The following is a 14,768-nucleotide window of genomic DNA, read 5'->3' on the forward strand; positions in this document are numbered from 1 at the left end:
AGTGCTTTATTCTCCGGCGAAAGAAATGCGCGATTTTTCTTTATACTTTTGTATAATTAGTATGATGAATGTCTAGAAATACGAGTGATTGTTATTTTACTAATTTTTTATACCATTGCAATAGTTGATTGGTAAGTCAGTTTTGTTAGTATAAGTTACGTTACTTGCATTTCAGTGGAAGTGGATAATGGTACGTTTTGTGATGGTGCAAGTAAATTTTTGCTAAGGTATTTGCGCCATTACAAGGTATTATTTGTGAATTATTTATTTATCAGCTCATTGCCTATTGGTCGCTTATTTATTCCGCAGAGCAAGTGTGTTTTTGTTCCCTATTTATATGTATAAGAAAGTGCTTATTTACGTGAACCATGTGATAGAGAAATTTATCCTTGTTCCTCAATTACTTTTTGCAAAGCTAAAAGTTCGCTCCTGATTGATGGGGTTTATAGAAAAGGTACTTAGTAGTAATTTATTTGCCAGAAAAGGGTCCTTTGGTACGTTATTTATATGTCATTTCAATATCATACGGAAATAGGCAATAGTTATATATCTAAAAATGCTAAGGTTATAAGTCTTTTTATACGTTCTTGAGAGAGAGAGAGAGAGAGAGAGAGAGAGAGAGAGAGAGAGAGGTCCCGGGGGGGGGGGGGGGTGAGCATACTTCACAAATTGATTGGGAGGGGTTCTTTCATAACAATTAACGTTCGTCTCTGTAAAAGAAAAAAAAGATGACAGAGAATATATCATTCCCAAGAAGCTTTCCCCCTCCTCGTCCACCTACCCCCTACTCTCTCTCTCTCTCTCTCTCTCTCTCTCTCTCTCTCTCTCTCTCTCTCTCTCTCTCTCTTTCCTGCCTCCACCAGACCCTCCTGTCCTAACTTCTAGAGCCCCTTGCTTTCTTGAACGTTTTAAAGAAACCCAATTGATTTAAATTCAAATTCAATTTGTTTCTCTCCTGGGATTATTCTCGTGTCAGTTATCGTTTTTTTATCTTCATTTTATAAGATGTTTTTTGTGCAAATTTGTTGTTCTTATGTCTTTAGTTTATTTTTATATTTATCATAGGGCCTTTTTAGTCTATAGTCCGAGTTTGGAAATCTGATTCCCATAGTATAAACTGCGGTCATCAACGTTGAAAAAAAAAGATATATCTCTTTATATTCTAGGTATGAGAAAATTATACATTACTGTCCTATTAGTTAGTTTTAAGGATACATTCCTCATATAATAATAGAAAGCGGTTGATATCAAGTGTATGATGATAACGATTTTCAATGCTCTAAAATGAGGTAAAATTGACCTTGTCCTTCAACAAGAGAGAGAGAGAGAGAGAGAGAGAGAGAGAGAGAGAGAGAGAGAGAGGCTTGAATTAGAAGCATACTCTTCAAAAACAGAATTGTTGAAGAGGATCTTTTAACTGAAGATTTGATAAAAAATAAATTACACAATAACGTTGATATTGTTCAGTAAAATCCAACATTTAATTCTGGTTTGCCCCAGAATAAACGCAGACTTAAATAAGCTTACTGATTTGTGTGAATTCTGTCTCGCAGGAAGTAATCTCTATAATAATGATTTATGAAGGATATCGAGAAATGTGCAGTGGATCCTGTCTTCCTCTGTTGTGGACCTCATTAGTGAAAGAGGTGTACTATTCAAGTGGTGGAAACGCTGTGCGACCTCTTTCAATTCTACTTATTGAAACCTTGCGCGTTCTCGTGATGTTGCATATACAGTATATATATATATATATATATATATATATATATATATATTTATATATATACATATATATATATATATATATATATATATAGTACATAACTGCATATATATATATATATATATATATATATATATTGTACATACACTGCATATATATATATATATATATATATATATATATATACTGTACAGTGTATACTGTATTCTTATGTATATGTAAACACATATGTGTATGTTTGTGTGCATATGTATATGTAAATATTTATACATATATATATATATATATATATATATATATATAAATTTCTATATATATTTATATGTATCCTGCATATATATTACACATGAATTACACCTTTGCCTCTGGAAGTTATGGCATCAAAGGGTACAGCTTTCAAACTGTTCATCAGGTCTCAAGGGTAACTCTCCTTGGTCTGACATAATTTTCCAGGATATCAGCAGATACTGGTAGTCATTAACACCTAGTTAAATTGATGGTCGTCAGCCCAATTCATGATATACCAAACATGAGCCAAATGATATACCAACTAGTCATGTATCAACAATAGTGGAGTGTAGAGATAGATAGATAGATAGATAATTCTCTAATTAGATCAACAGGGACACTTGTATATTTGAGGAAACGGGTTCAGTGTTTTTTTGTCCTGAGCTAGGATTGATATTGGGACTGGATGCTGAAGTGATGCAGGTAACCAATGGATCCCAGTTACTGCACACTTACACACACAAATATATATATATATATATATATATATATATATATATATATATATATATATATATATTTGTGTGTGTGTTTGTGTGTGTAAATATATATGCATCTTTCTCTTTCCCGTCACATGAAAGACCTCCATTAGACCACCCATTGTTCCGGCCTTTTTATATTCTGATACCGGCACTCTTGGCATATGGTTCTACCCCTCTTAACCTTCTTCAGAGAAGGATATGGTGTATTTTTGGCCGTTTATGAAGCTTTTAATGACAATCTCGGGAAAAAAAAGTGTCGAGAAGAGGATTTTCTTTTTCGAAAGCAATTTTCTTTTATCTTTTTTATGTCGTGTATATTTTTTCCAATGAACTTTGTTTATTGAAAGTTCTGGATTTGAAAATTTGGAAATTTAAGTTATTTGTATCTTAATTGGGAAAATAAAGAAGCAGTGCGATTGATGTATCATGGAAGCAAGTACAGCTGGACACAGGAATTCTCGACACACCTCGCTGTAAGGAATTGTACCTTGTCCCACCTATACTGTACAGCGATTAGCCAAATAGATAGTGTAGTTGAGAGGTGGCACAGGAGGTGGGCGGGGCTGCACAAAGGAACTCACAGCACATTAAGGGTGTGAAAGGGTGGACTTCCTCAGAGCAAGGTGTGCCAAGAATTTCTATGTCCAACTGTACATGTTTATATTCTTGCTTCATGCGCTATTGGATTAATTCTTATTTATTGAAAATATGAAAATTTGGATACATTGTTTTTTATACGTCTTCACAAAAAACATGATATGTAATTTTACGAAAAATTATGGTTAATAATAGAGAGCGGCAACTTCGCGGAAGATTTTTGTAGTTTTTCTTTACTCTTAATTTCATTATATACTGTAAGAAATGGAGTATTTTTTCTACAAAAGCTCTCTCTCTCTCTCTCTCTCTCTCTCTCTCTCTCTCTCTCTCTCTCTCTCTCTCTCTCTCTCTCTCTCTCTCAATCATATTTATAAACATTACCCCAAATATGAATACCATTGCCACACTTATCCTATATACAACCGAAATTACCTTTTAATCAATAAAAATCCCTATTTTACTTTGAATACGCTTTTCCCAGAAACCTCGAAATCACAAGGGAAATTTTCCAAGAAACTCTCCTTCTTAAGTGAGATTTAAACATACCCTTTGGTATAACAATATGGTTAGCGCTTCACAAAATGTAAGAATCTTGAAAGTTCTCATTTTCAACGAATTCCTGTCTGGTACACTCACTGGTGTGTTCTTAATTATATCTCCTCTTGGATTTTTTTTTTTACGTTTCTTCTCCGATAACAAGTTTCCTGATTGGACGGAAAAAGTTGAGTCAAAGTTGCAATCGAGACAACGCTCAGGACTTTATTGGCGTTCCTCTGATTCTACTTTTTTAATGTGGGTGGGGTCATGGATGTCCTTAATGAATTTTCTTGCTGTAATCACTTTCATCCATCATCCTTTCGTGGAATAATTGTTTGATGACAAGAGGAGGAGGAAGAGCATTGCGACAAAGAATAAAATTGAAGATGGGCCTGATGACTTGACGAATTTCATGTGATTATGGACATTAGGTTAAACTAGATACATCTGAGACTAATGTTTCAAATATTGTGCCTTAGACAGTCGATGCAAATTCAAACGCATATATAAACATATATGTATATACAGTATACATGAACACTCACATAGATTATGTATATATATATATATATATATATATATATATATATATATATATATGTGTGTGTGTGTGTGTGTGTGTGTGTGTGTCTGTCTGTGTGTCCTGTTGTTGTTTTTGTTGTTGTTGTGTATATAAGTATATGCTTAAATATATATTTTGTGTGAGACAAAATGTTGAGAAATGCAAGCAATGTAAGTTCATCCTCAAACAGTGTTGGAATTTCCTAGGTTACTATATGATAAAATATATGGAATGTGTTTGCGCCTAATCCATATGAGATTGCAGTTCACGGAGGAAAAAGAAGCAATTTGGTATTGAACAACAGATAGACAGAAATCGAATGTATCGGGCATATAGTGGAATTACTTGAATTCTCGATAAATCAAATTTATGACTTGGGAGAAATTCATACATAAATTAGTTATGAAACTGATTAAGAAGTCTTTATCATATCGCTTAAATGAGGAAGTAAGCAGATATTTTACAAACAATAACGTTGATTTAGGATTAATAAAATTAAGATTAGGATTGATAATTATTTCTCGTTTGTAACCAAGACTGCATGATTAGAAGCATCCGAATCAGGGAAGATATTCTCTGGACACCTTCCGGATACTTGACTTTCTTCAAGGTCAAAAGTCTCACAGGTGATTCGAAAGCGAGTCAGGAGGCGATAGACGAAGTTCCGATGAAGCTTCCTAGGAGCGAAAAGATGGCGCCAGTGCAGTGGTGTGATGTGTTTGCCCTCTCTCGGAACAGGTGAAAGGCTCAAGTTGTTTTGCCCATCTTCGGCTATCCTTTGTATGGAATACAGAGGCTATTTTACTGGTTGGTTTTATCAGTTTCTTAACAGATTTATTCGAGAATTAAAGAACGGATTTTAGTTTACGGGTTCGTCTTATCAGTTTGTTAGCAATCTTTTGTGAGAATTAAAGGGCGGATCAATAGGATTTATTTTATTTTCTTTTATAGAAATTCTCTATTTTCTAAGGAATGTGACATAAGACGGTGTTGTGGACCCCTTTTTCGATCGAATTGATATTTGAAATATTTGTAACATTCTCGATTTACCTGTCAGTCTGCTTCTTACTTCGTTTGCCTTTTATAAATGAAGAATGTCATTCCATTTGGAAGGAAAGGCAAATCAACAACGTTATATCTGGCCGTTATCTTTGTTGTTGCTACCGTTACAGATTCCCTTGCAACAGAGACTGCTTTCATTATCGTTCTCTTTGTTTGTTTTCGTTCTCCCTCTTCTTCCCTACTAGAAGAAGAGAAGAATGATTTTTTTTTCGGGGAAAGGGGAGCAGGCGAAATAAGGGAGGGGGTTAGGGGGAGGGTCGCTTGCCAGCCTATCTCGGGCTACGATATCGATCCAAGCGCTTCTAGCTCTTCCTCTGTGACCGCCCCAGGACCTCGCACTATGGCCCGTATTCTATACCCTTACATCTTCTATAAAAAATAAAAACTCCGTATTCTCTGATCCCCTACAAACTCTAAGCCGTAGCATTTTCCTTCCTACCTTCCGTAAATCCTTATTCTATGACCAATTGTATTGCATTATGGTAGATCCTCTTTTCAAAGTTCGTAGCGCCTTAATTTCACATATTTTATTCAGTACTTACCAGCCCCACTCACTTCATGGCTCCTTTCTACATTCTATAGATTGCGTACTACGTTCCTCATCACACTAATTTCCTGACGTAAGCCCATTCGTATTTCAAACCTTGTATAAACGTCACTACAATGCGTCAACCATTCTATTTCGTTAAGATAAACCATAGATGTATTCCTACCATATTTATATACCTTATTAATGTTTATTACTACGTACCTTGTTCACCGCTCGTAGTTCCTAGTGCATTCCAAGATTGTACAGTTGTCTTCATTAACTCCGGCACATTTCATGGGAAGCAAAAGAGACGTTTGTGTACTGGAATTAATGAAGCCAACTGTCCATGTATTTAATTTCATAATTCGCTTCCGATGAGCTACATTTTTACTGTTGAAATTCCCTGCTATTTCAGTATTGCTAATGTTTTACATTTTTATTGATTTTTCATTCAATTTTTTTTTCTTTATATTTCACCTCGGCTTTCCGTATTTAGTCCATTTCATGATAGTCCTATTACCATTCTACCGTTTATTCAACAGTAAATTTCTCTTCTACTACCTCTCATTTATTAAGTCTCTCTCTCTCTCTCTCTCTCTCTCTCTCTCTCTCTCTCTCTCTCTCTCTCTCTGTATAATTGTAATCCCATTAGTCAAAATTGCTCTTCCCAGTACTAATAGAGTTAATTACTCCCCCATTTACTCTCAATCATCCTAACACAATAGTTAGCTCTCTCTCTCTCTCTCTCTCTCTCTCTCTCTCTCTCTCTCTCTCTCTCTCTCTCTCTCTCTCTCTCTCTCGTCGTGACAGGTCTGTCACACGCACGCAAAAACCATAACAAGTAAGGCCATGCTCCTTTCCTAATGCGAGGTTGTTAGTATGAAATGAAACCCCTGTGAATAATGGGTTTTCCACTCAAGTTGAGTGAGCGCAATTACCATTGGGAGGTTCGTAGAAGACTATACTGTACAATACAGTAATCCGTTCAGAGTTCTAGAGATGTATTTTGGTTCAAGAGGAAAAGAACTTAGTGGTGTTGAAGGTGTTGGAGGTACAGTTGGCTTCATTAATTCCGGTACACGTCACGCGAAGCTAAGAAGACGTTAGTGTACCGGAATTAAAGCCAACTGTACACTTTTTTTTTTTTTTTTTTTAGTGGATTTGTTCTTTAAAATCATGTTGGAAGTGTATGATTATTGATTTTCGATGAGAAGAATCCACTACTTGTGTTGGCGAAACAGGAAGTTCGACTGTTGTCAAACTTGAGTTCATAATAGAATTCCAGGTGAGAGGAATACTGTAATCATGTTGGATATGATTGGTAGGCTTTTAGTATTTACAGGTGATATACTGATGTCAAGATTTTGATACTGATTAATAATTTTAGCAAAAAACAATGAGCTTTAATCGTTTTAAAAATACATTTAGGATCAGGAGTTGGTGTGTGTTCAGTACTGTGATATTACATATGTACGGCGGCTCAAGCTAAGAAATTATTAGGTGTGTTGACAGGGGGAAATGGACTCTGCTAATGGTGACTAGATTTAGGCAGGGAAGTGTTGGGGGTATTCTTTGTTGTAGGTAAAGTTGCAATGCAGTTACGTTTGATGTTTTCTTTGAGGTATTCTTTACTTTAGGAAAAAGATGCTGTAATGCAGTTGCTTTTGATGTTTCCGAATTGTACACAGGGTCAGACAACGGCGTTAGTCGCGTTGAAGATGCATTTTGCTTCACCGTAAGTAGCCTACTGATAATTTTCAGATAATGGCTTTAGATTTATTCGAAGAAGCAAAAGATTTCAACCTTGGTGGAGGATTTCTTTATGGATTTTCTGTAGAGAAAAAAAAATGCAGATCGAACGATGGATTTTGTAATGAATTTAGGTTTAGAAGACTGTGCACTTAAAGAACGTATTATTGTAATATGAAGACATTTCTTGGCGGTGATGTTGATTTATACCAATAAAGAATTGTGGCAGGAGACATTTTCACTTGGGAGAAATGGACACGATGTTTGTATTACTTTTTTAAATGAATTTTAGGAGCATTAGATTTACATCAAAATGTTACATGACAAACAAACCAGACTCTCTCTCTCTCTCTCTCTCTCTCTCTCTCTCTCTCTCTCTCTCATATCATTAAGGCTGGTTCCAATTTACTTGAACTCTCTCTCTCTCTCTCTCTCTCTCTCTCTCTCTCTCTCTCTCTCTCTCTCTCTCATCTCATCACTAAGGTTGGATTAATTTTTCTTTAAAGAATTGAATTATCTGTTTTGACTAAAAGAGAGAAAAGAATCTTAAAATTGAAAATTTGTAATCATTAGATTGTGGGGTAATTTTTCATCATTAATTAATGATAATCAATAGGGTGACTAATTGATAACTCTATTGATTCGCGGAACCCATTAAGATCGCGGGGTTCTAGACGTTACATTTTGTGAGTTCATATCCTCGGACATACACACACACACATACACACAAACATATATATGTATGTATGTATATATGTATACAATATATATATATATATATATATATATATATATATATATACATGTGTGTACGTATATATATACAACACCAACAAATGCAGTCGTTCTATTCCACTGCAGGACAAGGGCCTTAGACGTGTGATTTCATGTCTGGTGTTTGGTAATGGTGGGAGATTTTTGTCTGGTCGCTCACAGTAAACCAACATTACACACACACACACACACACACACACACACACATATATATATATATATATATATATATATATATATATATATATATATAATTTATATATCTAAATATGCATACATATATAAGTATATATATATATATATATATATATATATATATTTATATGTATATATATATATATGTGTGTGTGTGCTTAGACTGATAGGTTGACTGATATATATATATATATATATATATATATATATATATATATATATATATATATATATATATATATATAAATTGATAATTTCAAATGAGTAAAATCCCCTCAAATTTGTTGAATATGCGCCATATGATTTTATAGTGATATATTCGTGGTCATTTCACTACCAATTTACAATGAGAAAATACAGATAATTTAGAGTAATTTCATATTTTACACTTTATTTATTCTTTTTATTTTTCAGGAAGCCCATCATAACATATCTATTCAAAATTGATTAAAGCAATTACACAATTCTTTCTTCAAGAAATTTGTGGTATCAGTGTTCAAAAATAAGTAATTATTATAATTCCAAAATGGACAACATTCTAATATTACTACTTACCACAGAAATAACAAGAGTAAAAACTGATAAAAAACTACATCATAGCTATCACATAAAACAATATCTAACGTATGGCATCATTGTTCAAAAATGGATAATTATTATAATAAGAAACAAGACAGCATTCTAATATTACTCCCTATCACAGAAATAACTAAAGAGTGAAATCAGACAAAAATACTACATAGCTATCACATAAAGCAATATCTAATGTGAAACTCCAAGAATTTGGGCTGCATCGGCAAATATACGAGTGGACTGCTTAATGCAAGGACACTCGCACTCCTTTTTCATTTGCCCGAGTCTTTTTGCACTTCGCTTTACGTACTTTCATCATCCATTAGAAGCAAGAGTTTCTTTGTCCTTGGTCTCTCTCTCTCTCTCTCTCTCTCTCTCTCTCTCTCTCTCTCTCTCTCAGGAGACACATAAATATCGTGTTTATGAGGTTACTCTACGTAAGACTTGCGTGCGAGGATATTCATGTGCATACTTACTCGCACACATTTGCAGACAGACAGGGCAACTTGAAAGTTTACAAACGTATAAAGCCTGTATGTGTGTGTTCTAAGAAGATTTTAAATTAATTCTCCTATGTACTAATGGACTCATATTCCTACTGTGCACTTTTATATATGTGTCTTAGGTGAATGGAACCACACACATACATACACACACACACACACACACACACACACACACATATATATATATATAATCACACTGGTTAGTACACATTCCAACGAAACTTTTTACCGTGACTGGGAATATACATTAGGTAAATGAAGGTGAATCGGGAACGTGATGATGCAAATAACGACAAAGGTAAAAAATGTATATTACCTGTAGTAGAGTTGTTAGTCAAGTTTTTTTTTTCAAGATGAAGAGGGAGAGAATAGCGAGATAAAAAAAAGAAATGAAAAATGTTGCTGTAGTTAGTTCTAATAGCCCAGCTTTCTCCATCATAAGGCTCAAAACTACACAGTATTCTAGATGTTTTATTCCAGCTGTGACCAAGTTTTGTAATGATCTTCCTAATCGGGTAGTCGAATCAGTAGAACTTCAAAAGTTCAAAGTTGCAGCAAATGTTTTTATGTTGAACAGACTGACTTAAGTCTTTTTATAGTTTATATATGACATATCTGTTTTGACGTTGTTACTGTTTGTAAAGGGGTTTATTGTTAATTTGTTCTCATCATTTATTTATGTCCTTATTTCCTTTCCTCACTGGGCTATTTTTCCTTGTTGGAGCCCTTGGGCTTATATCATCTTGCTTTTCTAACTAGGATTGTAGCTTGGCTAATAATAATAATAATAATAATAATAACCGGCGAGGATGGTAATATCTTCCACGAAAGACTGATGTCTTACATGCATCTTATTTTATTCATCTCAGTTGCTTTACAATAACATGAGACCTTGTTACCTTACGTGGAATTTTGATTGTTCGATAAGTTGAGTTCCAGTTAGAGATCAATGATATCTTACGTGGATTATTTAAGAGTTGGGTGATTTGCTAGTGTTTCCGGGTGTTCAATTCATGTGATAGTTAATGAATCCAGTTGTCGAATGATCTTCCTAATCAGGTCGGTGAATCGGTGGAACTTCAAAAGTTCAAACTTGCAGCGAATGTTTTAAGGTTGAATAGGCTGACACAAGTAATTTTTATAGTTAATTATAAAATATCTATTTTAATATTGTTATTGTTCTTGAACTATTTTATTTTAATTGTTCATAAATTCTCTTATAGTTTATTTATTTCCTTATTTCCTTTCCTCACTGGGCTATTTTTTTCTGTTAGAGCCCGTGGACTTACAGCATCCTGCTTTTGCAAAAAGGGTTGCAGCTTAGCTAATAATAATAATAATAATAATAATAATAATAATAATAATAATAATAATAATAATAATAATAATTTACGGATATTCACTTGAGTTGAGCAGCATAAGATAAGAGACGGATGCATTTCTTGAAATTCCAAATGTTCGCTTGGAATTGATGTGTGAGAGAAAGTACAAGGGATGGATGGGGGAAACTCCTAAAAATGGATGAGAAAAAGTCAAAGAAATGGATAAGAGAAAATTCAAAAGATGGATGTGAGGAAGCCCAAGAAATCAGTAAGAGAAAGTCCAAGAGATGGATGAGTGAGACCTTAAGAGATACATAAGAGAAAGTCTAAGAAATGGATGAGAGAAAATCTGAGAGATGGGTGATGGTAACTCCATGAAATGGATGATATAAATTTAACAAGATGTGAGAGATGAAAGAGAGTCTAAGAAAGGGATGAGAGAAAGTCCAAGAAATTAATGAGAGACAGTCCAAGAGATGGATGAGTGAAAGCTCAAGAGATGGATGAGAGAAAGTCCCAGAAATGGATGAGAGAAAGTCCAAGAGATGGGTGAGGGAACTTCATGAGATGAATGAGAGAAAGTTAAAGATATGGAGGCTAAAAAGCCAAACAAAAATATATGAGAGTCCAAGAGATTAATGAGAGACAGACCAACAGACGGGTGAAGAAAACTCCACGAGATAGATGAGAGAATGGAGAAGAGGTAGATGAGAGAAATTAAAAGAAATTGATAAGGGAAGTTCAAGAAATCGATAAAAGAAAGTCTCAAAGGTGGACGAAAAAACGTCCAAGAGAACGAAGAGAGAATAAGATATGGATGAGGGAAAGTAGTCGGAGATGTGAAAGAAAGTTTCAAGTTTGTGGCCAAGTAAAGTCTAGCCCTCGTTGTTTACTACATATTTCAGTCTAGTCTAAGATTTTTTGTAAGTCTCAGACTCAAGAGTTAACTGGTTTCACCAATCTTTTAATATAATTAACTTCCATAATTTGGAAATCTGTTCATTATGCTTTCCATGCCACGAATCATGCCTTTCTTAACGAAAGTCTGCCATCTTCCGAGTGGTGAAGACCAATATACCAATTCTTTCGGAGTCAAGTTCGTCTTGGGTTTTGGGTCTCCATGTTTGTATCTATCTCTGCAGCATTAGTAAAAAGGTAGAAGAATTGGAATAAATCCCAGTTTATTGCCGACGCCAACGTGCACAGTTAAAAATTTGCCTTAAAAAACTGTAAATATCTGGCAACATTTATTCCAGGATTTTTATCGTTTTAAAAACGGATAAATTGACGTAAAGGAGTGGTATTACGGTCACCAACCAGTAAAAGATAATAACGAAGGAAGGTAAAATTACGGTCGTCTGTATTTTACTGAAATACGGTTAAGAACAGTATATTTTTACGGAGAATTCCCGATTAAAATTACGGTTTTTTTCTAACAGTGTAGTCCATTGATGGTATCAATATTTAGTTATGCTGAGAAAGTAGCGAATGTAGATTATGTTAAATACATTCTATGTCTCTTTGCATGAATCCAACGAAAAGAAAGAAGCAAAAAACGAGAACAGAATGGTTCTTAAGTAGTGATCGATTTACCTGGATGCCAAGCCAGCGAAAAGCGTATTCGGAACAATGAGTGTGGCTTTATCTTAACCTATCGAATTTCGTAAAAGGAAAAAGAAATCTGTGAGGGCTTTTCTTTTTAATGATCGTCATATTCCGAGATCCCTGCTCCTCACCAAGGTATAAATCTGAAAAATTCTGCACTTTTTTTAATATCTTATAAAAATAAATGGGTTTTTTATACTTATGTTTTGTTTATTATTTAATAGGTATCAGCATTCAACAATTTCTTAGTAGTGAGGCTGCTCCGTTTGTTTGTTTGTTTTCCGTGAAGAAACAGAACGTTGACATTTCTATATTTCTACGCTCTGCCCACAGTTGTTGACAAAAATAGAACACTACAGTGGGACAGTTCAAACATAGGACGTAAATATACGTCAGGTTTGAGCATCGATTTAAGGTCCTCTTACATAAGCAGAAGCAGAATATTCTATTTAAAGTCAAAGTTTACTTATTCTCATATATCATGAGATTATTATTATTATTATTATTATTATTATTATTATTGGTGTTGTTGTTGTTGTTGTTGTTGTTGTTGTTGTTATTATTATTATTATTGTTGTTGTTGTTGTTGTTGTTATTATTATTATTATTATTGTGATGATTTTTAATATAATTGATATACTTATAGATAACAAACCTAATAGGTTATGAATGATCAAAAAATTATTCCCCAAAAATAGAATAACCCTGGATAAAATAAAACTGAATAAAAGTGACAATAATTAATGCATAATATCGTAAAATGGTATTACAACATTTCATATACACAATTACTAATACTGTACTAGGAGGCTAATTATAAACATGTTTTCATTCCTTGGTTAGTTTATCCTGTTTAAATGATTGAATTTGAGTTTTTTTTTTATATATATATATAGATCCATCGGGATCAACTTTGACCGAAACTTTTTCATAATCAGTTCACAAATTCACACATTCATTTCAGTATTTTTATAATTATTTTCTATCAATCAATTTGTTTGCTTATTTGATTATATTTATTTATATTTATTTTTTCTTAATTATTTATTTTTCCTTTTTTATCTTTTTTCCTATTCATTTATTTATTTATTTTCCTTTCAAAGGTAATTACATTGTAATGTGTCAGACAGGTGACACTTGTGAACGTGACTCTACATGGAATGTCTTTAATTTTGCCTGTCACTTTTTCCTTTTACTCGTAAAAGGAAAAAGAAATGAGAGCATTGAAAATGGGACACAGCTCCTTAATATCCTTTAATAGTTCTCTGTTAGATTTTTTTTTTTTCTTGCCTGGTTATCTATTCGAACGGACAAACTGTTTCATTCGATATTCGATGAAGATGAAGTTACCGATTAGATGGACATTTTCTGTTATTTTCATGTGAAAAAATGTTTTATTCAATTTGTAGAACTCCTTTCTTTTTTTGAATGGTTATATATCCACATTCCCTGGCACATCTGTTTCTGATGTTAATATTTAGGATCTTACTCCGGTGATGCAAAGAAAGACTGTTTTCATTAATATAACCTTTTTTTTTGGGGGGGGGGGGGCTTTTCTGTTTTTAGTTTTATTTATCTAATATTCATATCGTTTTTTTTTCATATAGTGTTCATTAATATGTAAATCTTTAAATATTTGGTATAGTGATAAGAATTGAAAAATTTTAACAATAATTATTATCAATATTATTAATATTTCGAAATAATATTCAGTGTCGTGCCTAACTTTGTCGTGTAATAAAGATACGGTGTACAGTAATTGCAATAGCTAGAGTCAAGGAGAAAATGTAATAAAGGCTTTTGTACACCTGAACGGTACTCCTCATCAATGTTTACACGTAAGAATGAAACAAGTTATCATTATTAGTAGCAGAAGTAATGTTTTTTTTTTCTTGTTGTTTTAATGCTCTAAGAAAATCCATATTCATGAAAGTTTTCCTTTTTTTTCAGGAGAATGTATTACTGAAACAGAGAGGAAGCAGCAGTATTCGCATTATAGATTTCGGATCCTCCTGTTACGTCCATCAGCGAGTGTATACCTACATCCAAAGTCGTTTTTATAGGTCGCCCGAGGTCATCTTGGGCTTACCTTACGGCCTGCCTATCGATATGTGGAGCCTAGGTGAGTCATCTTCCTATCAGGAAGGTTATTGTATTTTGTATTGTTAATGTCATCATTGTTGCTTGTGCAGTAGTATTAGTTAGAGGAATTAGTAGTATAATAATAATGAAGAGAACAGTTATTATTATTGATGATGAACTCC

General features: G+C 33.7%; 1 protein-coding gene across 1 annotated transcript in view; it reads left to right on the forward strand.

The window, feature by feature from the left end:
- Nucleotides 1–14,768, forward strand: part of LOC137641546 (uncharacterized) — a 325,186-nt gene that overhangs the window by 304,878 nt on the left and 5,540 nt on the right. The window contains 1 exon segment of the mRNA XM_068374210.1: nucleotides 14,455–14,626. Coding sequence (XP_068230311.1) covers nucleotides 14,455–14,626 — 172 coding nt within the window.

The sequence above is a fragment of the Palaemon carinicauda genome, chromosome 5, assembly GCF_036898095.1.
Source record: "Palaemon carinicauda isolate YSFRI2023 chromosome 5, ASM3689809v2, whole genome shotgun sequence".
Classification (NCBI taxonomy): Eukaryota; Metazoa; Arthropoda; class Malacostraca; order Decapoda; family Palaemonidae; genus Palaemon; species Palaemon carinicauda.